We start from the raw sequence: 26,513 nt of genomic DNA, 5'->3' as shown, positions 1-26,513 counted from the left end.
TGGCCCCAGGCTCTAAACCTGAGGGCACCGAGCCTTCAGCTGGCCCCAGGCTCTAAACCTGAGGGCACCGAGCCTTCAGCTGGCCCCAGGTTCTAAACCTGAGGGCACCGAGCCTTCAGCTGGCCCCAGGCTCTGGATCACTCTGCCCCTCCATGTGAGGTCGGCCCAGACTCAAGGGGGTTTTAAATCTACTCTGAAAACGCACTTCTTCTCCCTGGCCTTCTAGTCAGAGCGGAGTAGGCCCATGACTCCTCCTGACTCCTCCTGACTCCTCATGTCTCCTCCTGTCTCCTCCTGACTCCTCCTGACTCCTCATGACTCCTCCTGACTCCTCATGTCTCCTCCTGTCTCCTCCTGACTCCTCATGACTCCTCCTGACTCCTCCTGACTCCTCCTGACTCCTCCTGACTCCTCCCTGAGTTTTCTATATCTGTTGTAATTGATTGTCTTTTATTTTGATTGTAGTGTTTTTTATCACAGCACTTTGGCTCGACCAAAGATCACTTTCAAACGTGTTTCATAAATAAAACTTGATTTGATTTGATATACATACTTTATATATACTTTATATATACTTTATACATACTTTATATATAAAGTATGTATAAAGTATATTTGTACTCACACAGGACTGAAGCCCTTGCTCTGCAGCCACTCTCTGACGCTCTCTGGACTCGAGTCGTATCCAACGCTGCAGGAAGAGTTTACTGCTCCTCGTGATGAAGAGGAAGAGGTTATCGCTGCTCCTCGTGATGAAGAGGAGGAGGTTATTGCTGCTCCTTGTGATGAAGAGGAGGAGGTTATCGCTGCTCCTTGTGATGAAGAGGAGGAAGAGGAGGAGACCTGCATCTTCTTCTGAGCGCTGCGACCCAACGTCAGTCTGTGCATCAACTCGTCCTGAACATCCTCCATGTTGGACCTCCTGCCTACACACACACACACACACACACACACACACACACACACACACACACACACACACACACACACACACACACACACACACACACACACACACACACACACACACACACACACACACACACACACACACACACACACACACACACACACACACACACACACACACACACACACACACACACACACACACACACACACACACACACACACACACACACACACACACACACTTAGAACACTGACTTTAAGTCGTTTATAGATATTTAAAGATGTGTTTCTGACTCACGGTTGGCGGGGGCGTGTCCCTGGTTCTCATTGGACGCTGAGCTGTCTCGCCGGGTGACGGGCGGCTGGGCAGGCGGAGGAGGCAGCGGGGGGGTCGGGAGTCGAACCGGTGCTGGGGGGGGGGGGCGTCGGAGGGGGAGGAGTGGGGGGGGCAGGGGTCACTACGACAGGTTTGCTGGGCAGGAAGTCACTCCTGGACGTCTGTTTCTGTGAAGAGGAGGAGAGAGAGGGCCAGGTGTCACCCCTCAAACATCTACACACATATGTAAAGTCATGTCATGTCTAAGGTGTTGTTGTTTACCTCGTTCAACTCTCCCAGTAATTGCTGGAAATTTCAAAATAAAAGCATGAGATATGAAATGATGAAGATGGTGAAACAAGGGTTCAAATGAACTCGCTGCAAAACAACTACTGAGAACTCCACTTTAAACTCCTATGGAACCCTTAAAGGAACAGTCCGACATCACATAACAATAAATAACATTTTTGCTTTAAGATTGTAGATGTTTTTAGCCTAGCTTAGCACGATGACCCTTAAAATGAGGGACTGTCCCTTTAAGAAAAAGCAGCAACACAGGAGCAGAGATGGAAGAAGTGTTAAAGAATATAACATAGCTTTCCACCGCTGCATGTGTTTGTATTGTATCTACTGAAGGACACACGGCACACTGAAACTCGGTTACCTTGAACAACTCAAACTCCTTCTTTGGCATCATTAGCTTTAGATTTTCAAAATAAAACACACGGATGGAGATGAGACAGTGGAGGGATGACAGGAGGGTTATCAGTTTGGATAGGATGTGTGTGTGTGTGTGTGTGTGTGTGTGTGTGTGTGTGTGTGTGTGTGTGTGTGTGTGTGTGTGTGTGTGTGTGTGTGTTACCTGTATAGTATGGCTGTAGATGGGCTCTCCTCTGATATCCACGGCTCTCGTGATCTCCAGGATGTTGTTCGGTACGTAGCCCGACAAACCAGCGCCGTTACGCACCTTCCACCACTGCTTCCTGTCATCCAGCACCTGACAGACAACACTCAGGGGTTAGAGACAACCTGACAGACCACACTCAGGGGCTAGGGACAAACAGAACAACCTGACAGACCACACTCAGGGGCTAGAGAGACACAGAGAACAACCTGACAGACCACACTCAGGGGCTAGGGACAAACAGAACAACCTGACAGACCACACTCAGGGGCTAGAGACAAACAGAACAACCTGACAGACCACACTCAGGGGCTAGAGACAAACAGAACAACCTGACAGACCACACTCAGGGGCTAGAGAGACACAGAGAACAACCTGACAGACCACACTCAGGGGCTAGAGAGACACAGAGAACAACCTGACAGACCACACTCAGGGGCTAGGGACAAACAGAACAACCTGACAGACCACACTCAGGGGCTAGAGACAAACAGAACAACCTGACAGACCACACTCAGGGGCTAGAGACAAACAGAACAACCTGACAGACCACACTCAGCGGCTAGGGACAAACAGAACAACCTGACAGACCACACTCAGCGGCTAGGGACAAACAGAACAACCTGACAGACCACACTCGGGGCTTAAAAACACAGGGAACAACCTGAAAGACCGCAGTCAGGGGTTAGAAACACAGAGAGCAGCCTGACAGACATCACTCAGGGGTTAGAAACAACCTGACAGACCACACTCAGGGGCAAAGGCTCAGTAGACGTACCTCCACGACCTCATCTTTTAGGACCGACAGCTCTGTGTTGTTTCTCGCCACGAAGTCGTATTTTGATTTGGCGAACGGCTTCGGCGTGAGGCTGCTGTCGCCGTCAAGACTTCTGAAAACACATCAAAACCATCACTAAAATAATTATTAATAAACACCATGTGCAGAGAACAAAACATCAAAAATAATTCAAAAGTAAAAGATATATGAAAATGAATCACAGCGCGACGAAACAACTTCAAAACAAAAGACTATGTTTAGAATGTCCAACTATTGACTGAATAGTAACGGGTTTGGAGATACGGAAGGTATTCTACGGTAACTATTCTAAAGCCCCGGAGAAACGTCCCAACGTCAGAGCAAGGTACTGAGAGAACATGGGATTCAGAAAGAAGATTTTAGAATGAGACAGAAAATCAGACAAAGATAGAAAAGACGAACAAAAATAAGTTTATCAGAAAGAGAGAGAGCCTGAGAGTTAAAGAAATGTGTGTGTGTGTGTGTGTGTGTGTGTGTGTGTGTGTGTGTGTGTGTGTGTGTGTGTGTGCGTGCATGCGTGTGTGTGTGTGTGTGTGTGTGTGTGTGTCTGTGTGTGTGTGTCTGTGTGTGGGTCTGTGTGTGTGTGTGTGTGTGTGTGTGTGTGTGTGTGTGTGTGTGTGTGGGACTGTGTGTGTGTGTGTGTGTGTGTGTGTGTGTGTGTGTGTGTGTGTGTGTGTGTGTGTGTGTGTGTGTGTGTGTGTAGCAGTCGGCGGTAAATAAATGTTTACACGTTCTGTATTGTAGTCTGTATTTAAGTATTTAATTGCCGAATAAAGATCGCTCAGTGAAGCGTTGGGCTCGGTTCTCCAGGGCGCCACGTGGCCTCAGGGCCATGTGGCCTCAGGGTCATGTGACCTCAGGGCCACGTGGCCTCAGGGTCATGTGACCTCAGGGCCATGTGACCTCAGGGCCACGTGGCCTCAGGGCCATGTGGCCTCAGGGTCACGTGACCTCAGGGCCACGTGGCCTCAGGGTCATGTGACCTCCCGGGTCATGTGGCCTCAGGGTCATGTGACCTCCCTCTCTGTTACCGGTCGACTCGGCGGCTCACGGCGTCTCTAATGGCCGCCACGGCCGAGTCTTGATCCAGGATCTGCAAACGTTTGTAGGAGGAAGAGGAGGAGGAGGAAGAGGCATACCGGTCGTCGGGCGGAAAACGCTGCACCGCCGACTGCTGAGAGAGAGAGAGAGAGAGAGAGAGAGAGAGAGAGAGAGAGAGAGACACACACACACACACACACACACACACACACACACACACACAGATTAACATTAATTCTTTATTCTCCTTTAGGCCCCTCCCCTTCCTCCCCCAGGTAAATCATGGCTCAGCAGTTTCTCACCTCCAGTCGGTTCCTCAACTCTTCATGACTCAGCGTCTCTCTCTGGTGACTCAGCGTCTCTCTCTGATGACTCAGCATTTCTGTCTCTCTCTGATGACTCAGCGTCTCTCTCTGATGACTCAGCATTTCTGTCTCTCTCTGATGACTCAGCGTCTCTCTCTGATGACTCAGCGTCTCTCTCTGATGCTGACTCAGCGTTTCCTGTTCTCTCTGCTGATTGGCTGTCGGCAGCAGCGGCGGCTCCCAGCCGTCCCTGAAGGTCAGGACGAAGGGCGGGAAATAATGTTCCTTCGGCCACTCCAACCTGCAGGTAAACAGGAAGTCATATTTCATAGACAAAGAGTCAACACGTTGTTTTACTAACCCTTAAAGGACATCTTTTTTCCATCTTATTTTATTTTTAACATTTTTATTTTCTGGAGATTTTATTTCAATGGTTTTCCTATAACCAGGTAAAGTGTGTTCTGTGTACACAGGTGTTTCACCTGCTCTTTATCCAGCCCTCCCCCAGAGTGACACACAGGTGTACAGGTGTGTCAAGTGTGTGAAGGTGTGTAAAGGTGTATAGAGGTGTATACAGGTGTGTGAAGGTGTGTACAGGTGTGTACAGGTGTGTATAGGTGTGTGAAGTTGTGCAAATGTATGTACAGGTGTATGAAGATGTGTACAGGTTTGTGAAGGTGTGTCAAGGTGTGTAAAGGTGTGTTAAGGTGTATTACAGGGCTCACCTGCTCTTGGTCCAGCCCTCCCCAAGAGTCACCCACAGGTGTCTCTCCTCTGGACTCCCTGCTGAGTGGAGGAAGTCCACAGCGTCTCTGGAGAGGAGAGGAACCAAAACAGAGCGGGGGAGATCGGTGCCCCCCGCGGACTGTACCACCTGGAACATATAATACAGGTGTTAACCAGAGGACTGTACCACCTGGAACATATAATACAGGTGTTAACCAGAGGACTGTACCACCTGGAACATATAATACAGGTGTTAACCAGAGGACTGTACCACCTGGAACATATAATACAGGTGTTAACCAGAGGACTGTACCACCTGGAACATATAATACAGGTGTTAACCAGAGGACTGTACCACCTGGAACATATAATACAGGTGTTAACCAGAGGACTGTACCACCTGGAACATATAATACAGGTGTTAACCAGAGGACTGTACCACCTGGAACATATAATACAGGTGTTAACCAGAGGACTGTACCACCTGGAACATATAATACAGGTGTTAACCAGAGGACTGTACCACCTGGAACATATAATACAGGTGTTAACCAGAGGACTGTACCACCTGGAACATATAATACAGTTGTTAACCAGAGGACTGTACCACCTGGAACATATAATAAAGGTGTTAACCAGAGGACTGTACCACCTGGAACATATAATACAGGAGTTAACCAGAGGACTGTACCACCTGGAGCATATAATACAGGAGTTAACCAGAGGACTGTACCACCTGGAACATATAATACAGGTGTTAACCAGAGGACTGTACCACCTGGAACATATAATACAGGTGTTAACCAGAGGACAGTACCACGAGTACGAGTCCGCGAGATGAGGCCCCCTCCGCGAGATGAGACCCCCTCCGCGAGATGAGACCCCCTCCGCGAGATGAGACCCCCTCCGCGAGATGAGGCCCCCTCCGCGAGATGAGACCCCCTCCGCGAGATGAGGCCCCCTCCGCGAGGTGAGGCCCCCTCCGCGAGATGAGACCCCCTCCGCGAGATGAGGCCCCCTCCGCGAGGCCCCCCCCCCCGCGAGGTGAGACCCCCTCCGCAAGGTGAGGCCCCTCCGCGAGATGAGGCCCCCTCCGCGAGATGAGGCCCCTCCGCGAGATGAGGCCCCCTCCGGGAGATGAGGCCCCATCCGCGAGGTGAGGGCCCCTCCGCGAGATGAGGCCCCTCCGCGAGATGAGGCCCCTCCGGGAGATGAGGCCCCATCCGCGAGGTGAGGCCCCCTCCGCGAGATGAGGCCCCTCCGCGAGGTGAGGCCCCCTCCACAAGATGAGGCCCCTCCGCGAGGTGAGGCCCCCTCCGCGAGGTGAGGCCCCCTCCGCGAGGTTAGGCCCCTCCGCGAGGTGAGGCCCCCTCCGCGAGGTTAGGCCCCTCCGCGAGGTGAGGCCCCCTCCGCGAGGTGAGGCCCCTTCCGCGAACGCCCACTGCATGCACAGCGTTAGAACATCGGGCCTTCAAAATAAAAGTTTGACTTTTTTCAACAAAAAAAACATACAAATATATATTTGCTTTCCGTCACATCGACCCACTCAAAGCGGATATTAGAGGGAATGTATAAATATAAATATATTTGAAATAGTAAGTCTGACCATCCTGAGGGGAGAGAACAGGAAGTGCAGCAAGTCTTCAGAACTCGGGTTCTGGATGTGATCCCTCAGCTTCCCCTAAAGAGACAACAACAACAGTCAACAACAGTCAACAACAACAGTTAGTAAACAAACGTGATGGAGAGGATGATGAAGAGGAGCTACCAGCTGATTGAAGGCCTGCTTGAATTTCTGCAGACAGTCGACAAACTCTTCCTCTGACGGAGGCTTGGACCTGAGCGTCAGCACGCCCTCTGGAGAGAGATCAATAACAACATCTATCAATAACAACATCTACCAATAACAACATATATCAATAACAACATCTACCAATAACAACATCTATCAATAACAACATCTACCAATAACAACATCTATCAATAACAACATATATCAATAACAACATAATAACATCATCTATCAATAATAACATCTACCAATAACAACAACTACATCTACCAATAACAACAACATCTACCAATAACAACATCTATCAATAACAACATAATAACAACATCTACCAATAACAACATATATCAATAACAACATATATCAATAACAACATCTACCAATAACAACATCTATCAATAACAAAATAGTAACAACATCTACCAATAACAACATATATCAATATCAACATCTACCAACAACAACATCTACCAATAACAACATATATCAATATCAACATCTACCAACAACAACATCTACCAATAACAACATCTACCAATAACAACATCTATCAACAACAACATCTTAGTAACCTTCTCCTCACCCCCCGGGCCCTCCTCCCTCCTCCTCACCCCCCGGGCCCTCCTCCTCCTCCTCCTCCGGGCCCTTCTCCTCACCCCCCGGGCCCTTCTCCTCACCCCCCGGGCCCTCCTCACCCCCCGGGCCCTCCTCCCCCGGGCCCTTCTCCTCACCCCCCGGGCCCTTCTCCTCACCCCCCGGGCCCTTGTCACCCCCCGGGCCCTTCTCCTCACCCCCCGGGCCCTTGTCACCCCCCGGGCCCTTCTCCTCACCCCCCGGGCCCTTGTCACCCCCCGGGCCCTCCTCCCTCCTCCTCACCCCCCGGGCCCTTCTCCTCACCCCCCGGGCCCTCCTCCTCACCCCCCGGGCCCTTCTCCTCACCCCCCGGGCCCTCCTCCTCACCCCCCGGGCCCTTCTCCTAACCCCCCGGGCCCTCCTCCTCCCCCGGGCCCTTGTCACCCCCCGGGCCCTTCTCCTCACCCCCCGGGCCCTCCTCCTCCCCCGGGCACTTCTCCTCCCCCGGGCACTTCTCCTCACCCCCCGGGCCCTCCTCCTCCCCCGGGCCCTTCTCCTCACCCCCCGGGCCCTCCTCCTCACCCCCCGGGCCCTTCTCCTCACCCCCCGGGCCCTTCTCCTCACCCCCCGGGCCCTTGTCACCCCCCGGGCCCTTCTCCTCACCCCCCGGGCCCTCCTCCTCCCCCGGGCCCTTGTCACCCCCCGGGCCCTTCTCCTCACCCCCCGGGCACTTCTCCTCACCCCCCGGGCCCTTCTTCTTGCCCTTCTTGTTCTTCTTCCTCTTTGAGAGTTCGCTGAAAGCCTCCGTAGATTTCTGCAGTTTCATCACGAAGAATTCCACGTCGTCCAGGATGTGGTTCAGGATTTGCTGCCAAAATAAAAGCCCGTTATAATACCTCTTACAAAATAAAAGCCCGTTATAATTCCTCTTACAAAATAAAAGCCTGTTATAACCACTCTTTCAAAAATAAAGGTAGGTTTAATAAAAGCTTGTGCTGTCTTAAAATAAAAGCCTATTTCGCTTCCCCTCCAAAATAAAAGCCTATCATGTCTTCTCCTTCAAAATAAAAGCCTGTGATGTATTTTCCTCCAAACTAAAAGCCTGTGATGTGTTTTCCTCCAAAATAAAAGCTTGTACTGTCTTCTCCTTCAAAATAAAAGCTTGTGCTGTCTTCTCCTTCAAAATAAAAGCTTGTGCTGTCTTCTCCTCCAAAATAAAAGCATGTATTGTCTTCTCCTTCAAAATAAAAGCCTGTGATGTCTTCTCCTCCAAAATAAAAGCCTGTGCTGTATTCCCCTTCAAAATAAAAAGCCTGTGATGTCTTCTCCTTCAAAATAAGAGCCTGTGCTGTCTTCCCCTTCAAAATAAGAGCCTGTGCTGTCTTCCCCTTCAAAATAAGAGCCTGGCAGTCTTTACGTAAGCAGATTTCCTCTCAGATTACTTTCTATCCTTCAGATTAAAACTCTATTGTCTGCGGACTCTCTGACCTCAGATTAAACTGCAGCTGCTCTCACATCAGAGAAACATCTTATATAAATACAGATAAATCATAAATAATAAACAACAATAATAATAATAATATAGTAATAACAGAGCTCACCACGTCCCGGTCCACTCTGGCTGCAGACGTGTCCCCCCCCTCGTCCTCCTCGTAGATGTGGCGCAGCTTCTCACCTTTACACACGGGACATCATTAGAACAATACAAGTTGTTTGGGTTAAAAAATAACAAATAAATACGAATAAAGCCCTGCTACTAAAACCATCAGAGTTTAATATGAGCAAAGATATAAATAAAGGTTTAAATTAATATTAAAACATAAACATAAAAAAATATATTGATATTCCTCCTGCAGTCGATGACATCACTCACAGTCTTGCTGCTCATTGGTCCAGGCCGACCAGGCGGCTGCTCGGCTCTTTACGTCCACCTGATTGGTTGAGGAGGGGGGCTCGGGGGCGGGGTTAGCGGGAGGGGGCGGGATCACCCCGTCACTCTTCAGGATCATCCTGAGGACAGATCGACCAATCAGAGAAGACACAAAACTTTCTTTTTGAATTCTTTAATGTTATTTTTTTCTTGTAGATTAAAATAATATTTAAATGTGTGTTTATTTACAAAAACTGAAATATAAATATATTACAGTACTTCTACTCAAGTACAGGGTGTGTATGTATATGTCTTCTCCTTTTTCTAAATAAAAGCCTGTGATGTCTTCTCCTTTTCATTCAAAAATACAGATCAAAAACAAATCAAATCCTTTAGCAGTTCTTAGGATTTAGCAGCCCGGTATGTATTACAGTTATTAAAGATGGCATATGTATATGAAGTATATATTACATATAAAGCACACATTAAAGGTGGGGTAGGTCAGTTTGAGAATCCGGCTCGAGATACACTTGTCCTCTGTGGAAGCCGTAGCGCTGTAAAAAGCACGACCAATCATCTGAGCCGGCTAAAGTAACTGGATGGCCTACCTGCCTGTCAGCCTTCCATCTGGGCACAAACTTATCTCGTGCCCTCATTGGTCATGTGCGCGTCCGTGTGTGTTGGAGGAGGGGCTCTGGAAGGAAGGGGCAGAGTTTCTCCGGCCGTGTATTTTCAGATTCTAGCGCACTCGAGCCGGTTTCTCCCCCACCTTCAAACCCTTTTCTCTAATGAGTACTTCATTCTAATACTTTAAATACCTTTTCCTCAGTATACTTAAATACCATTCTCATTGCAGTACTTTAACGTGTAATGTAGTACTTGTACACTACTTCTCCCTAAGTACAGGATGTATATATGTGTGTATTTGTACAGTGTTACCGTAGAGCCTCTGGTCTCCTCCTCTCTTTCCCTCCTTTAGCGTCCGTCACGGCGCTCTCGATGTCGGCCTGGATCAGGTTCGCCTGGGGGGGAACAGTTACTGACCGCTCTGCACCGGGTGTTTAGTAGTAATAATATATACATTATATATATATATACATATATATTACCTTGATGTGGTCGCACTGGAACAGGTGCAGGTCTGGTTTGCTCTGCCCCGTCTCTCGCACCACGAGAGCCAGCAGAGAGTCGAAGCTGCAGGAGTTCATCACGGCCTGAACCTGCAGCAGGGAGGACACCGGGAAGTACTCCAGGTCCTTCTGTGTACAAATACACAACAAGTATTACAAAACATGAAGAGACGACACCGGGAAGTACTCCAGGTCCTTCTGTGTACAAATACACAACAAGTATCACAAAACATGAAGAGACGACACCAGGAAGTACTCCAGGTCCTTCTGTGTACAAATACACAACAAGTATCACAAAACATGAAGAGACGACACCGGGAAGTACTCCAGGTCCTTCTGTGTACAAATACACAACAAGTATTACAGTATTTTAAAGGTGTTAGTGCATGTAAATGGTCTGCAGACGCTGAAATTGTGGGGGCACCCCCCCCCGGCAAGAAAAGCCAAAGGTCCCTTAACCTATTCGGGTGGCCCACGCATCCACCCCCCACCTAAAATTATAAAAAACATGCGAGTTCATGGCTACTGTAGTTGTTGTTGCTCTGTGTAGCGTTGTTAATGAGTGAGACACGTGAGGACCTGTGGGGTTTATTCCAAAGAGACTTACGATGACCAACAGGGACACTCTCCCTGGAGTAACCAAGGGCTAAGTGCCTTACTCAAGGGCACACTAGTAGTGGTGTTCCAGGCAGGATTTGAACTCGCAACCTTCTGATCATCAGCCCACCTCACTATCCATTAGACCACAACATTTTTTTTTTAAATTATTGTTTTTTTAGAAGATCCATTTGTGGCAAACGATATTTAGTTGTGGCGGCCCGCTTCAGAGTAAATCGCCAGAACGCTGACACCTCCTCATCTCCACCGCTCCCATGTTTTCTTTTGTGTTGCCATAAATTAGTCTCTCTGCATTGGTGCGCGGGGCTAATGCTAATTCTAATAATGCTAATGCGAGGAAATAAAATGGCAGCTTCACAAAACTTTTCAGAGTTTTACGGGGCTTGTTTTGCAATTCGCCCAGTCAATAGAAATTGGAACCTTTTCCTCCCCAGGAAAGAACCACCTCTCTAGCAGGGACTGAAAAGGGGGAAAAGGTTCTTTTTGGTGTGAACGCTTAATCCCAGGAACTATCGGAACTAAAAGGGAAAAGTACTCCGGTGTGAAAGCGCCTAATTACATCACTTTATAGCACTCGCGCTCCTATTGGCTAGCGCTCCAACACATTGTACGTGATAGGCCTAGGGGCATGGCTCTGGTTTCAGACACAGGGTGAAAAGAGGAGCTGCAGCACAGGCAGGATGAGAGAAATAAAGAGCTTTTTGAACATTAGAGCACGGAGACATGGTTTTAAATATATATTTGATACCTGCACATGTTGTCAGTATGTTATGTAGATTCTCTTGTTACCTGTACAAGTTGTTAGTATGTTTTATATATATATATATATATATATATAAATATATATATATATAAATAAATATATAAATATATATATATAAATATATAGGTTACCTGAGTGTCCAGGTCCAGCAGACGGACGCTCCTCTCCTCCACCTGAAGAATCATCTCCTGAGTCCAAACCTTCCCTTTGGCCTCGAGGAGACGCAGCCTCCGAACGCCGTCCTCCACCGAGAGAAGCCCATCTTTACGGTCCACGATGAAGGAGGACAGGTGCTGAAACACAGGAGGACAGGTGCTGAAACACAGGAGGACAGGTGCTGAAACACAGGTGAGACAGGTGCTGAAACACAGGAGGACAGGTGCTGAAACACAGGTGAGACAGGTGCTGAAACACAGGAGGACAGGTGCTCCAACACAGGTGAGACAGGTGCTCAAACACAGGTGAGACAGGTGCTGAAACACAGGTGAGACAGGTGCTGAAACACAGGTGAGACAGGTGCTGAAACACAGGTGAGACAGGTGCTGAAACACAGGTGAGACAGGTGCTCAAACACAGGTGAGACAGGTGCTGAAACACAGGTGAGACAGGTGCTGAAACACAGGTGAGACAGGTGCTCAAACACAGGAGGACAGGTGCTGAAACACAGGTGAGACAGGTGCTGAAACACAGGTGAGACAGGTGCTCAAACACAGGTGAGACAGGTGCTCAAACACAGGTGAGACAGGTGCTGAAACACAGGAGGACAGGTGCTCAAACACAGGTGAGACAGGTGCTCAAACACAGGAGGACAGGTGCTGAAACACAGGTGAGACAGGTGCTGAAACACAGGTGAGACAGGTGCTGAAACACAGGAGGACAGGTGCTGAAACACAGGTGAGACAGGTGCTGAAACACAGGTGAGACAGGTGCTGAAACACAGGTGAGACAGGTGCTGAAACACAGGTGAGACAGGTGCTGAAACACAGGAGGACAGGTGCTGAAACACAGGTGAGACAGGTGCTGAAACACAGGAGGACAGGTGCTGAAACACAGGTGAGACAGGTGCTCAAACACAGGTGAGACAGGTGCTGAAACACAGGTGAGACAGGTGCTGAAACACAGGTGAGACAGGTGCTGAAACACAGGTGAGACAGGTGCTGAAACACAGGAGGACAGGTGCTGAAACACAGGTGAGACAGGTGCTGAAACACAGGAGGACAGGTGCTGAAACACAGGTGAGACAGGTGCTCAAACACAGGTGAGACAGGTGCTGAAACACAGGTGAGACAGGTGCTCAAACACAGGTGAGACAGGTGCTCAAACATAGGAGGACAGGTGCTCAAACACAGGAGGACAGGTGCTGAAACACAGGTGAGACAGGTGCTGAAACACAGGTGAGACAGGTGCTGAAACACAGGTGAGACAGGTGCTGAAACACAGGTGAGACAGGTGCTCAAACACAGGTGAGACAGGTGCTGAAACACAGGTGAGACAGGTGCTCAAACACAGGTGAGACAGGTGCTGAAACACAGGTGAGACAGGTGCTCAAACACAGGTGAGACAGGTGCTCAAACACAGGTGAGACAGGTGCTGAAACACAGGTGAGACAGGTGCTCAAACACAGGTGAGACAGGTGCTGAAACACAGGTGAGACAGGTGCTCAAACACAGGTGAGACAGGTGCTGAAACACAGGAGGACAGGTGCTCCAACACAGGTGAGACAGGTGCTGAAACACAGGTGAGACAGGTGCTGAAACACAGGAGGACAGGTGCTCAAACACAGGTGAGACAGGTGCTCAAACACAGGTGAGACAGGTGCTCAAACACAGGTGAGACAGGTGCTGAAACACAGGTGAGACAGGTGCTGAAACACAGGTGAGACAGGTGCTCAAACACAGGTGAGACAGGTGCTCAAACACAGGTGAGACAGGTGCTGAAACACAGGTGAGACAGGTGCTCAAACACAGGACAGGTGCTCAAACACAGGTGAGACAGGTGCTGAAACACAGGTGAGACAGGTGCTCAAACACAGGTGAGACAGGTGCTGAAACACAGGTGAGACAGGTGCTGAAACACAGGTGAGACAGGTGCTGAAACACAGGTGAGACAGGTGCTGAAACACAGGTGAGACAGGTGCTGAAACACAGGTGAGACAGGTGCTCAAACACAGGTGAGACAGGTGCTGAAACACAGGTGAGACAGGTGCTCAAACACAGGTGAGACAGGTGCTCAAACATAGGAGGACAGGTGCTCAAACACAGGAGGACAGGTGCTGAAACACAGGTGAGACAGGTGCTCAAACACAGGACAGGTGCTCAAACACAGGTGAGACAGGTGCTGAAACACAGGTGAGACAGGTGCTGAAACACAGGTGAGACAGGTGCTCAAACACAGGTGAGACAGGTGCTGAAACACAGGTGAGACAGGTGCTCAAACACAGGTGAGACAGGTGCTGAAACACAGGTGAGACAGGTGCTGAAACACAGGTGAGACAGGTGCTCAAACACAGGTGAGACAGGTGCTGAAACACAGGTGAGACAGGTGCTCAAACACAGGTGAGACAGGTGCTGAAACACAGGTGAGACAGGTGCTGAAACACAGGTGAGACAGGTGCTGAAACACAGGTGAGACAGGTGCTGAAACACAGGAGGACAGGTGCTGAAACACAGGTGAGACAGGTGCTGAAACACAGGTGAGACAGGTGCTGAAACACAGGAGGACAGGTGCTGAAACACAGGTGAGACAGGTGCTCAAACACAGGTGAGACAGGTGCTGAAACACAGGTGAGACAGGTGCTCAAACACAGGTGAGACAGGTGCTCAAACATAGGAGGACAGGTGCTCAAACACAGGAGGACAGGTGCTGAAACACAGGTGAGACAGGTGCTCAAACACAGGACAGGTGCTCAAACACAGGTGAGACAGGTGCTGAAACACAGGTGAGACAGGTGCTGAAACACAGGTGAGACAGGTGCTCAAACACAGGTGAGACAGGTGCTGAAACACAGGTGAGACAGGTGCTCAAACACAGGTGAGACAGGTGCTGAAACACAGGTGAGACAGGTGCTCAAACACAGGTGAGACAGGTGCTGAAACACAGGTGAGACAGGTGCTGAAACACAGGTGAGACAGGTGCTGAAACACAGGTGAGACAGGTGCTGAAACACAGGTGAGACAGGTGCTCAAACACAGGTGAGACAGGTGCTCAAACACAGGTGAGACAGGTGCTGAAACACAGGTGAGACAGGTGCTCAAACACAGGTGAGACAGGTGCTGAAACACAGGTGAGACAGGTGCTCAAACACAGGAGGACAGGTGCTCCAACAGAGGTGAGACAGGTGCTCAAACACAGGTGAGACAGGTGCTCAAACACAGGTGAGACAGGTGCTCAAACACAGGTGAGACAGGTGCTCAAACACAGGTGAGACAGGTGCTGAAACACAGGTGAGACAGGTGCTCAAACACAGGTGAGACAGGTGCTGAAACACAGGTGAGACAGGTGCTCAAACACAGGTGAGACAGGTGCTGAAACACAGGTGAGACAGGTGCTCAAACACAGGTGAGACAGGTGCTGAAACACAGGAGGACAGGTGCTCCAACACAGGTGAGACAGGTGCTCAAACACAGGAGGACAGGTGCTCCAACACAGGTGAGACAGGTGCTGAAACACAGGTGAGACAGGTGCTGAAACACAGGAGGACAGGTGCTCAAACACAGGTGAGACAGGTGCTCAAACACAGGTGAGACAGGTGCTCAAACACAGGTGAGACAGGTGCTGAAACACAGGTGAGACAGGTGCTGAAACACAGGTGAGACAGGTGCTCAAACACAGGTGAGACAGGTGCTCAAACACAGGTGAGACAGGTGCTGAAACACAGGTGAGACAGGTGCTCAAACACAGGTGAGACAGGTGCTCAAACACAGGTGAGACAGGTGCTGAAACACAGGTGAGACAGGTGCTCAAACACAGGTGAGACAGGTGCTGAAACACAGGAGGACAGGTGCTCCAACACAGGTGAGACAGGTGCTGAAACACAGGAGGACAGGTGCTCAAACACAGGTGAGACAGGTGCTCAAACACAGGTGAGACAGGTGCTCAAACACAGGTGAGACAGGTGCTGAAACACAGGTGAGACAGGTGCTGAAACACAGGTGAGACAGGTGCTGAAACACAGGTGAGACAGGTGCTGAAACACAGGTGAGACAGGTGCTGAAACACAGGTGAGACAGGTGAAAATGACAGGCCTCTCTCATCTTTTTAAGTGGGAGAACCTGCTCAATTGGTGGCTGACTAAATACTTTTTTGCCCCACTGCATTATTCTTTGCTTTTATGATGAAAGCTCTAGTTTGTGTCTCTTAGAGTGTGTGTGTGTGTGTGTGTGTGTGTGTGTGTGTGTGTGTGTGTGTGTGTGTGTGTGTGTGTGTGTGTGTGTGTGTGTGTGTGTGTGTGTGTGTGTGTGTGTGTGTGCTCACCTCCACCTGATACTGTGAGGTGTCCGTCAGACTGTTGATGCTGGTTTTGGTGACATGCTTTCTTTGTTCTGAGGAAATGGAAAATAAATGAATAAATATAAAAGAAAACTTCCAATGCACATAAAACACACACACACACACACACACACACACACACACACACACACACACACACACACACACACACACACACACACACACACACACACACACACACACACACACACACACACACACACACACACACACACACACACACACACACACACACACACACACACACGAGCTTTCATTATAAAAACAAAGAATAATAATACTGTATATATTTTTTTTAATCTAAATAATTCAAATAAACAATAATATTTAAAGATATACATATATATAAATAAATATATATATATATATTTATATGTAAAACGTAATAAGAATCAGGGTTTTAACAACATGGCTCTGTCGTTAAAACCTTTGATTGAAATCAGTTTTTAGTTTCCGCTACAGAATAATGATCAATATGTTCTCATTATTAAAACTGGAGCCACGTTATAAAAACATTAAAACATTAAAACATTAAAATCACACAGATTTCACTCTGATCTCACTGAGAGGCTTTTTGTGTTTGGCCGACGAGCGCAGGAAGTACATTTCATCTGGTCCTGTTAATGAAGAGAGTTAATGAGGGGAGGGTTAACCAGGGGAGGGTTAACGAGGAGAGGGTTAACCAGGGGAGGGTTAACGAGGGGAGGGTTAACGAGGGGAGGGTTAACCAGGGGAGGGTTAACCAGGGGAGGGTTAACCAGGGGAGGGTTAACCAGGGGAGGGTTAACGAGGGGAGGGTTAACGAGGGGAGGGTTAACCAGGGGAGGGTTAACCAGGGGAGGGTTAACGAGGGGAGGGTTAACCAGGGGAGGGTTAACCAGGGGAGGGTTAACGAGGGGAGGGTTAACCAGGGGAGGGTTAACCAGGGGAGGGTTAACGAGGGGAGGGTTAACGAGGAGAGGGTTAACGAGGAGAGGGTTAACCAGGGGAGGGTTAACGAGGGGAGGGTTAACGAGGGGAGGGTTAACCAGGGGAGGGTTAACCAGGGGAGGGTTAACCAGGGGAGGGTTAACGAGGGGAGGGTTAACCAGGGGAGGGTTAACCAGGGGAGGTTTCACGAGGAGAGGGTTAACGAGGAGAGGGTTAACCAGGGGAGGGTTAACCAGGGGAGGTTTCACGAGGGGAGGGTTAACGAGGAGAGGGTTAACGAGGGGAGGGTTAACGAGGGGAGGGTTAACCAGGGGAGGGTTAACGAGGAGAGGGTTAACCAGGGGAGGGTCAACCAGGGGAGGTTTCACGAGGGGAGGGTTAACGAGGAGAGGGTTAACGAGGAGAGGGTTAACGAGGGGAGGGTTAACGAGGGGAGGGTTAACCAGGGGAGGGTTAACGAGGAGAGGGTTAACCAGGGGAGGGTTAACCAGGGGAGGTTTCACGAGGGGAGGGTTAACGAGGGGAGGGTTAACGAGGAGAGGGTTAACGAGGAGAAGGTTAACGAGGAGAGGGTTAACGAGGAGAAGGTTAACCAGGGGAGGGTTAACGAGGGGAGGGTTAACGAGGAAAAGGTTAACCAGGGGAGGGTTAACCAGGGAAGGGTTAACCAGGGGAGGGTTAACGAGGGGAGGGTTAACGAGGAGAGGGTTAACAAGGAGAGGGTTAACGAGGAGAAGGTTAACGAGGAGAGGGTTAACCAGGGGAGGGTTAACGAGGAGAAGGTTAACGAGGAGAAGGTTAACCAGGGGAGGGTTAACGAGGAGAAGGTTAACGAGGGGAGGGTTAACGAGGAGAAGGTTAACCAGGGGAGGGTTAACGAGGAGAAGGTTAACCAGGGGAGGGTTAACGAGGAGAAGGTTAACGAGGGGAGGGTTAACGAGGAGAAGGTTAACGAGGAGAGGGTTAACGAGGAGAGGTTTAACGAGGAGAAGGTTAACCAGGGGAGGGTTAACGAGGAGAAGGTTAACGAGGAGAGGGTTAACGAGGAGAGGGTTAACGAGGAGAGGGTTAACGAGGGGAGGGTTAACGAGGGGAGGGTTAATGAGGAGAGGGTTAACGAGGAGAAGATTAACGAGGAGAGGGTTAACGAGGAGAAGGTTAACGAGGGGAGGGTTAACGAGGAGAAGGTTAACGAGGAGAGGGTTAACGAGGAGAGGGTTAACGAGGAGAGGGTTAACGAGGGGAGGGTTAACGAGGAGAGGGTTAACGAGGAGAAGGTTAACCAGGAGAGGGTTAACGAGGAGAAGGTTAACGAGGAGAGGGTTAACGAGGAGAAGGTTAACGAGGAGAGGGTTAACGAGGGGAGGGTTAACCAGGGGAGGTTTCACGAGGGGAGGGTTAACGAGGAGAGGGTTAACGACGAGAAGGTTAACGAGGGGAGGGTTAACGAGGGGAGGTTTCACGAGGGGAGGGTTAACGAGGGGAGGGTTAACCAGGGGAGGTTTCACGAGGGGAGGGTTAACGAGGAGAGGGTTAACTAGGAGAAGGTTAACCAGGGGAGGGTTAACGAGGGGAGGGTTAACGAGGGGAGGGTTAACGAGGGGAGGGTTAACCAGGGGAGGGTTAACCAGGGGAGGGTTAACGAGGAGAGGGTTAACGAGGGGAAGGTTAACGAGGAGAGGGTTAACGAGGAGAAGGTTAACGAGGGGAGGGTTAACGAGGGGAGGTTTCACGAGGGGAGGGTTAACGAGGGGAGGTTTCACGAGGGGAGGGTTAACGAGGGGAGGGTTAACCAGGGGAGGTTTCACGAGGGGAGGGTTAACGAGGAGAGGGTTAACGAGGAGAAGGTTAACCAGGGGAGGGTTAACGAGGGGAGGGTTAACGAGGGGAGGGTTAACCAGGGGAGGGTTAACGAGGAGAGGGTTAACGAGGAGAGGGTTAACGAGGAGAAGGTTAACGAGGAGAGGGTTAACGAGGGGAGGGTTAATCAGGGGAGGGTTAACGAGGAGAGGGTTAACGAGGAGAGGGTTAACGAGGAAAAGGTTAACGAGGAGAGGGTTAACGAGGGGAGGGTTAACGAGGAGAGGGTTAACCAGGGGAGGGTTAACCAGGGGAGGGTTAACGAGGAGAGGGTTAACCAGGGGAGGGTTAACCAGGGGAGGGTTAACGAGGAGAGGGTTAACGAGGAGAGGGTTAACGAGGAGAAGGTTAACCAGGGGAGGGTTAACGAGGAGAAGGTTAACGAGGAGAGGGTTAACAAGGAGAGGGTTAACGAGGAGAGGGTTAACGAGGAGAAGGTTAACCAGGGGAGGGTTAACGAGGAGAAGGTTAACGAGGAGAAGGTTAACGAGGAGAAGGTTAACCAGGGGAGGGTTAACGAGGAGAAGGTTAACGAGGAGAGGGTTAACGAGGAGAGGGTTAACGAGGAGAAGGTTAACGAGGGGAGGGTTAACGAGGAGAGGGTTAACGAGGAGAGGGTTAATGAGGAGAAGGTTAACGAGGAGAGGGTTAACGAGGAGAGGGTTAACCAGGGGAGGGTTAACCAGGGGAAGGTTAACGAGGGGAGGGTTAACGAGGGGAGGGTTAACGAGGAGAGGGTTAACGAGGAGAGGGTTAACCAGGGGAAGGTTAACGAGGGGAGGGTTAACGAGGAGGGGTTAACCAGGGGAGGGTTAACGAGGAGAGGGTTAACCAGGGGAGGGTTAACCAGGAGAGGGTTAACGAGGGGAGGGTTAACGAGGAGAGGGTTAACGAGGAGAGGGTTAACCAGGGGAGGGTTAACGAGGGGAGGGTTAACGAGGGGAAGGTTAACGAGGAGAGGGTTAACCAGGGGAGGGTTAACCAGGGGAGGGTTAACGAGGAGAGGGTTAACGAGGAGAGGGTTAACCAGGGGAGGGTTAACCAGGGGAGGGTTAACGAGGGGAGGGTTAACGAGGGGAAGGTTAACGAGGAGAGGGTTAACGAGGGGAGGGTTAACAAGGAGAGGGTTAACCAGGGGAGGTTTCACGAGGAGAGGGTTAACGAGGAGAGGGTTAACGAGGAGAGGGTTAACGAGGGGAGGGTTAACGAGGAGAGGGTTAACCAGGGGAGGGTTAACCAGGGGAGGGTTAACCAGGGGAGGGTTAACGAGGGGAGGGTTAACGAGGAGAGGGTTAACCAGGGGAGGGTTAACCAGAGGAGGTTTCACGAGGGGAGGGTTAACGAGGGGAGGGTTAACGAGGAGAGGGTTAACCAGGGGAGGGTTAACGAGGAGAGGGTTAACCAGGGGAGGGTTAACGAGGGGAGGGTTAACAAGGAGAGGGTTAACGAGGAGAGGGTTAACCAGGGGAGGGTTAACGAGGGGAGGGTTAACGAGGAGAGGGTTAATGAGGAGAGGGTTAACCAGGGGAGGGTTAACCAGGGGAGGGTTAACGAGGGGAGGGTTAACGAGGAGAGGGTTAACGAGGAGAGGGTTAACCAGAGGAGGTTTCACGAGGGGAGGGTTAACGAGGGGAGGGTTAACGAGGGGAGGGTTAACCAGAGGAGGTTTCACGATGGGACGGTTAACCAGGGGAGGGTTAACGAGGGGAGGGTTAACGAGGAGAGGGTTAACCAGGGGAGGGTTAACCAGGGGAGGGTTAACCAGGGGAGGGTTAATGAGGGGAGGGTTAACGAGGAGAGGGTTAACGAGGAGAGGGTTAACCAGGGGAGGGTTAACGAGGGGAGGGTTAACCAGGGGAGGGTTAACGAGGGGAGGGTTAACGAGGAGAGGGTTAACCAGAGGAGGTTTCACGATGGGACGGTTAACCAGGGGAGGGTTAACGAGGGGAGGGTTAACGAGGAGAGGGTTAACCAGGGGAGGGTTAACCAGGGGAGGGTTAACCAGGGGAGGGTTAACCAGGGGAGGGTTAACGAGGGGAGGGTTAACGAGGGGAGGGTTAACGAGGGGAAACACTGACCTTAACCTACAATATGACAGCTTATTGTATGTGTATTTTATACGAACTGAGATACAGGATGAACCCTGAACTCACCGTAGAGAGCTTTGGCACCGGACTTGGCTTTTTGATGAAGAGGCTCCGGAGAGTGAGAGCCATGGCCACTGAGGAGAGAGATACATATAAATAAATATATATATATATTATATACAGGAGACAGCGGGCCATGGCCACTGAGGAGAGAGATACATATAAATAAATATATATATATATTATATACAGGAAACAGCGGGCCATGGCCACTGAGGAGAGAGATACATATAAATAAATATATATATATATTATATACAGGAGACAGCAGGCCATGGCCACTGAGGAGAGAGATACATATAAATAAATATATATATATATTATATACAGGAAACAGCAGGCCATGGCCACTGAGGAGAGAGATACATATAAATAAATATATATATATATTATATACAGGAAACAGCGGGCCATGGCCACTGAGGAGAGAGAAATACAATTATTTTAAAGGTCCCACAAAGTCACAGCCGAAGTAAAAACAATAAGTGTGGCTTGATATTGAGTAAGAAAAAGGTTGCTAAACGCTGTGAGAATGGGTCTGCAGAGAGGATGGGTCTGCAGAGAGAATGGGTCTGCAGAGAGAATGGGTCTGCAGAGAGAATGGGTCTGCAGAGAGAATGGGTCTGCAGAGAGAATGGGTCTGCGGAGAGAACTTCAGAGAGAATGGGTCTGCAGAGAGAATGGGTCTGCGGAGAGAACTTCAGAGAGAATGGGTCTGCAGAGAGAATGGGTCTGCAGAGAGAATGGGTCTGCAGAGAGAACTTCAGAGAGATCCCAACTGTCTGTTATCAGCCTGCAGCCAGGGAGGAGAGATCAGCAGAGCTGCCTGCACTGAGTGTGTGTGTGAGGAAGTCCGTGGATTGGTCAATTTGGACCAATCAGCGGGGGCTTAACGTAACGGCTCCACGGATTGGTCCATTTGGTTCCGGGTAATGCATGACATCATGCGGTACCCGGAAGAATCAATGGACAGTGACGAATCTCCAACGAGGCGTTTTGGGGAGGTCTTCTCTGTGTTAGAGTTTGACTCCCTACAGGCTGTACTCTGAGGGTTTTGACTCTGCAGACCGTTTACATGCAGGAAAACCTTCATAACACACAAGGGGACGGGTAATAACCAGAAAAGCATGACATGGGACCTTTAAAATATACATTATTATTTATTTCAATATTCACTAACAGTTTGCTGTGAGTTTCTCTGAATTCTTGTCTGGTGACCTTTGATCCCAGCGGGGTCATTCAAAGCTTCCCAGTGACTCTGAGGGGAGCAGAATTTATCCTTTTTTACAGAATATTTTTAGAGCAAACGCTTTATTTCTGGTGACATTTCAATGTCTTTCTTACTGAAGGAAGTGTTTTTTGTCACAATGGTGTGTTCAAGGCCAGTGGGAAAGATCAAACTGCTGCTTTCTCAGTTTCTGGCCGTGATGTCTGGTGTTTATTTCTCGGTGTGAACACGAGAGGACGAGATGTCTGACAGCTGGACGTCATCGCGACTCGCTGCAGAGAAACCGGATATTTTCTCACGTTCACACTTTGTTATTTATTCTGACTGATGACATCATCTATAATTGATTAACGAGGAGAGAGAGACCTGCTCACCTGAAAACACTGACACTTGTATTTTGACTGTATGTACAGCACTTTGGCACTTTGGCTTTTTTAAATGTGCTATATAAGTAAAACTTGATTTGATTTGACAGGGTTTAACGTCATTTAAAGAATGCACCTTGTTATCCTACACTGACTCACCTGGTCAGAGAAAACACATTTAGTGAATATATATATTTCTAGTGTTTTCAAATATTTACTGTGTATTTATTGGGCTTTTATTGTGAAGGGCAAGGCGTCGTAATGCTGTGTTCATTTAAAAAAGGTAGAAAGAGGTTGTTAATTAAAATGCAATATCTTTCCACACAGATTAGTGATAATACTTTTGCTCAATTTTGACAGAAAATATTTTTAAAAAATCATATTTTATTTTGAGATGGAGTTATTTCAGCCAATCAGGAGAGCCGATTATGCTTTCAACCCATTATTTCAAAAATAAGAGTGCATTCATTTTCTTACCTAATCCAAGCCTGTATTTAAAGAGCTGCCTAATAATAATAATAATAATAATAATAATAACCTGAAAAATATCAGCTTTTCACACATGTTTTTATTCTGAAAATACGTTGTTTTTCAGAATAAGAGTTGTGTCTTTTTTGTTCTGATTACATTTTTAGTTCAAATGTGTTTTATTCTGAAAATAGCGTGGTTTCCAGAATAAGAGCGCAGTGCTGAGTAAGCGTGTGAGCAGATTGTGAAATTAGCCGCTCAGATTAAATAAGAGGATCAATTAGAGGCGAGCTCCAGTTTCCCTGCGTCAGCTCTGACTCTGAACACAGCGTGGTCCCATGTTTAAATACATATTAACTGCATACATGTATTAACACTCCCTGAATCAGTCATCGTGTGACCAGTCGGCATGTGACCAGTCGTCATGTGATCAGTCGTCATGTGACCAGTCGTCATGTGATCAGTCGTCATGTGACCAGTCGGCATGTGACCAGTCGTCATGTGATCAGTCGTCATGTGACCAGTCGTCATGTGATCAGTCGTCATGTGACCAGTCGTCATGTGACCAGTCGTCATGTGATCAGTCGTCATGTGACCAGTCGTCATGTGATCAGTCGTCATGTGACCAGTCGTCATGTGACCAGTCGGCATGTGACCAGTCGTCATGTGATCAGTCGTCATGTGACCAGTCGGCATGTGATCAGTCGTCATGTGACCAGTCGTCATGTGATCAGTCGTCATGTGACTCTAAAACTCTCTAATGTAATGCTTTATCTGAGCGTTCCTCACATGAAGCTGCAGGTATAGACTTACGCTGATCACTAAATATTAATTGAAGGTTCTTTAGACGCAGCAATATTTACCCTGTCATGCTCACAGACTGTTTATCAGCTGAAACTGATACGAACGTGGAGCAAAAACACTTAAAAATACCTTTAATTATTACTTAAATTGTCTGGAAAAACACCTTAAATATAATATAGGTCAACCTGTCTGCTGTTCTGACATGCATTCAATTATTTACCAAAGCTGAACGTGACTTTAGCCGTAGATAATACATACATTAAAAACCTAAACTCTTCAAAAAGAGCTTTTAAAAAATATATTTACATTGAAAAAATGTAAAGAATAGTAAATAAAATCACAAATTAAATATAATGCAATACTTACATGCTAATATGCTAAGCTAACATGCACGTGACTTTCCTCATAGATAATAAATAAATTAAACACCTAAACTCGCAAAAGAAGCTTTTTAAAAATATACTTTACAAAAAATAAATCCCAAATTAAATAGATTTGATCGAAAACAGACATGCTAACATGCTAAGCTAACATGCTAAGCTACCATGCTAACAGACACTGACTTGGTGGGTGAGCCGTAGGACCCGAAGATCCCCGAGGCGAGAGGCGGAGTTTCGTATCCGTTCATCCTGCAGCTGGAAAACAAAACATAGAAGAGAATCATCATTATTAATAAAATCACCCTCTGTCCGAAACCAGATCCGCTCTGATTGGTTAGCTGGCCGGCCTCTGTAGTGATTAGTATTCCCAGCTTAGAGATGTCACGCCCCCTTTAGCACGTACAATGTGTTGGAGCTGCTAGCCAATAGGAGCGTGAGTTTTCCGTAGTGATGTCACTGTGTTCCGTAGCGATGTCTCTGTGTTCCGTAGCGATGTCTCTGTGTTCCGTAGCGATGTCCCTGTGTTCCGTAGCGATGTCCCTGTGTTCCGTAGCGATGTCTCTGTGTTCCGTAGCGATGTCCCTGTGTTCCGTAGCGATGTCTCTGTGTTACGTAGCGATGTCTCTGTGTTCCGTAGCGATGTCACTGTGTTCCGTAGCGATGTCCCTGTGTTCCGTAGCGATGTCTCTGTGTTACGTAGCGATGTCTCTGTGTTCCGTAGCGATGTCCCTGTGTTCCGTAGCGATGTCCCTGTGTTACGTAGCGATGTCTGTGTTCCGTAGCGATGTCCCTGTGTTCCGTAGCGATGTCCCTGTGTTCCGTAGCGATGTCTCTGTGTTCCGTAGCGATGTCCCTGTGTTCCGTAGCGATGTCCCTGTGTTCCGTAGCGATGTCTCTGTGTTCCGTAGCGATGTCTCTGTGTTCCGTAGCGATGTCTCTGTGTTACGTAGCGATGTCTCTGTGTTCCGTAGCGATGTCACTGTGTTCCGTAGCGATGTCCCTGTGTTCCGTAGCGATGTCTCTGTGTTACGTAGCGATGTCTCTGTGTTCCGTAGCGATGTCACTGTGTTCCGTAGCGATGTCTCTGTGTTCCGTAGCGATGTCTCTGTGTTCCGTAGCGATGTCTCTGTGTTCCGTAGCGATGTCCCTGTGTTCCGTAGCGATGTCCCTGTGTTACGTAGCGATGTCTGTGTTCCGTAGCGATGTCCCTGTGTTCCGTAGCGATGTCTCTGTGTTCCGTAGCGATGTCCCTGTGTTCCGTAGCGATGTTCCGTAGCGATGTCTCTGTGTTACGTAGCGATGTCTCTGTGTTCCGTAGCGATGTCACTGTGTTCCGTAGCGATGTCTCTGTGTTCCGTAGCGATGTCACTGTGTTCCGTAGCGATGTCTCTGTGTTCCGTAGCGATGTCTCTGTGTTCCGTAGCGATGTCCCTGTGTTCCGTAGCGATGTCCCTGTGTTCCGTAGCGATGTCCCTGTGTTCCGTAGCGATGTCTCTTTGGGATTTTAATTTCCAGGTTGTTTTTCAGTCTTTAGATTGTATAGATAGATCTCTAATGTGTTTCAGTGTGTGCTGTTTCCACTGAGGGTCAGACTGAAAGTCAGAGCTGTGAGACGCAGGGCAAACACAGATTATAAATGAATCAGAGGGTGATCTCACTTCCTGTTTGATCTGCAGTTACTCGTTAACGTCTGACTTTTAGAAAATACAGAAAACATTAACTTTATTAACGTATTCTCTTTAATGTTTGACACAGAAAAAACACTTTATATTAAAGCACAAAGAAAAAGGACTTCATGTTTAATCCTTGAAGCAGCAGATACAACTGCTCTTATTCTTAATTATTGTGTGTGTGTGTGTGTGTGTGTGTGTGTCAATGTGTGTGTGTGTGAGTGTGTGACGTGTGTGTGTGTATCCTCTGCAGTGTTTGCTCTGCGTCACATGACCTCTTATCGGCTGGATACACACACACGCATTTGAATGTCCAGTTAAACATTATGCTCTATTGCAACGACTCACTGTGACCTGTGTGTGTGTGTGAGCTCTTAGTGTGATC

At 48.7% G+C, this 26,513-nt stretch overlaps 1 protein-coding gene across 7 annotated transcripts in view; it reads right to left on the bottom strand.

Moving 5' to 3' along the window:
* Positions 1 to 784: 784 nt before the first annotated feature.
* The window catches only part of eps8a (EGFR pathway substrate 8a, signaling adaptor), a 42,410-nt gene continuing 16,681 nt past the window's right edge, over positions 785 to 26,513 (bottom strand). For 2 of the 7 annotated variants that reach the window (XM_079656102.1, XM_079656100.1), the window contains 19 exons: positions 24,642 to 24,713; positions 21,220 to 21,287; positions 16,241 to 16,308; positions 11,899 to 12,060; positions 10,366 to 10,515; positions 10,196 to 10,278; positions 9,260 to 9,396; positions 8,988 to 9,061; positions 8,128 to 8,254; positions 6,790 to 6,878; positions 6,628 to 6,702; positions 5,021 to 5,169; positions 4,293 to 4,596; positions 3,981 to 4,123; positions 2,911 to 3,022; positions 2,091 to 2,225; positions 1,511 to 1,534; positions 1,211 to 1,416; positions 785 to 926 (listed from right to left, as the gene is read on the bottom strand). In XM_079656102.1, coding sequence (XP_079512228.1) covers positions 1,237 to 1,416; positions 1,511 to 1,534; positions 2,091 to 2,225; positions 2,911 to 3,022; positions 3,981 to 4,123; positions 4,293 to 4,596; positions 5,021 to 5,169; positions 6,628 to 6,702; positions 6,790 to 6,878; positions 8,128 to 8,254; positions 8,988 to 9,061; positions 9,260 to 9,396; positions 10,196 to 10,278; positions 10,366 to 10,515; positions 11,899 to 12,060; positions 16,241 to 16,308; positions 21,220 to 21,287; positions 24,642 to 24,706 — 2,145 coding nt within the window. In that variant the 5' untranslated portion in view covers positions 24,707 to 24,713 and the 3' untranslated portion in view covers positions 785 to 926; positions 1,211 to 1,236. Of the gene's footprint in view, positions 927 to 1,210; positions 1,417 to 1,510; positions 1,535 to 2,090; positions 2,226 to 2,910; positions 3,023 to 3,980; positions 4,124 to 4,292; positions 4,597 to 5,020; positions 5,170 to 6,627; positions 6,703 to 6,789; positions 6,879 to 8,127; positions 8,255 to 8,987; positions 9,062 to 9,259; positions 9,397 to 10,195; positions 10,279 to 10,365; positions 10,516 to 11,898; positions 12,061 to 16,240; positions 16,309 to 21,219; positions 21,288 to 24,641; positions 24,714 to 24,861; positions 25,065 to 26,513 lie in introns of those variants that run through there. The other 5 variants (XM_079656101.1, XM_079656103.1, XM_079656106.1 and 2 more) reach the window with 5 other exon arrangements.

The sequence above is a fragment of the Notothenia rossii genome (assembly GCF_949606895.1).
Source record: "Notothenia rossii genome assembly, chromosome: 10".
Taxonomy (NCBI): Eukaryota; Metazoa; Chordata; class Actinopteri; order Perciformes; family Nototheniidae; genus Notothenia; species Notothenia rossii.
This window is presented reverse-complemented; position numbering and strand designations above follow the sequence as displayed.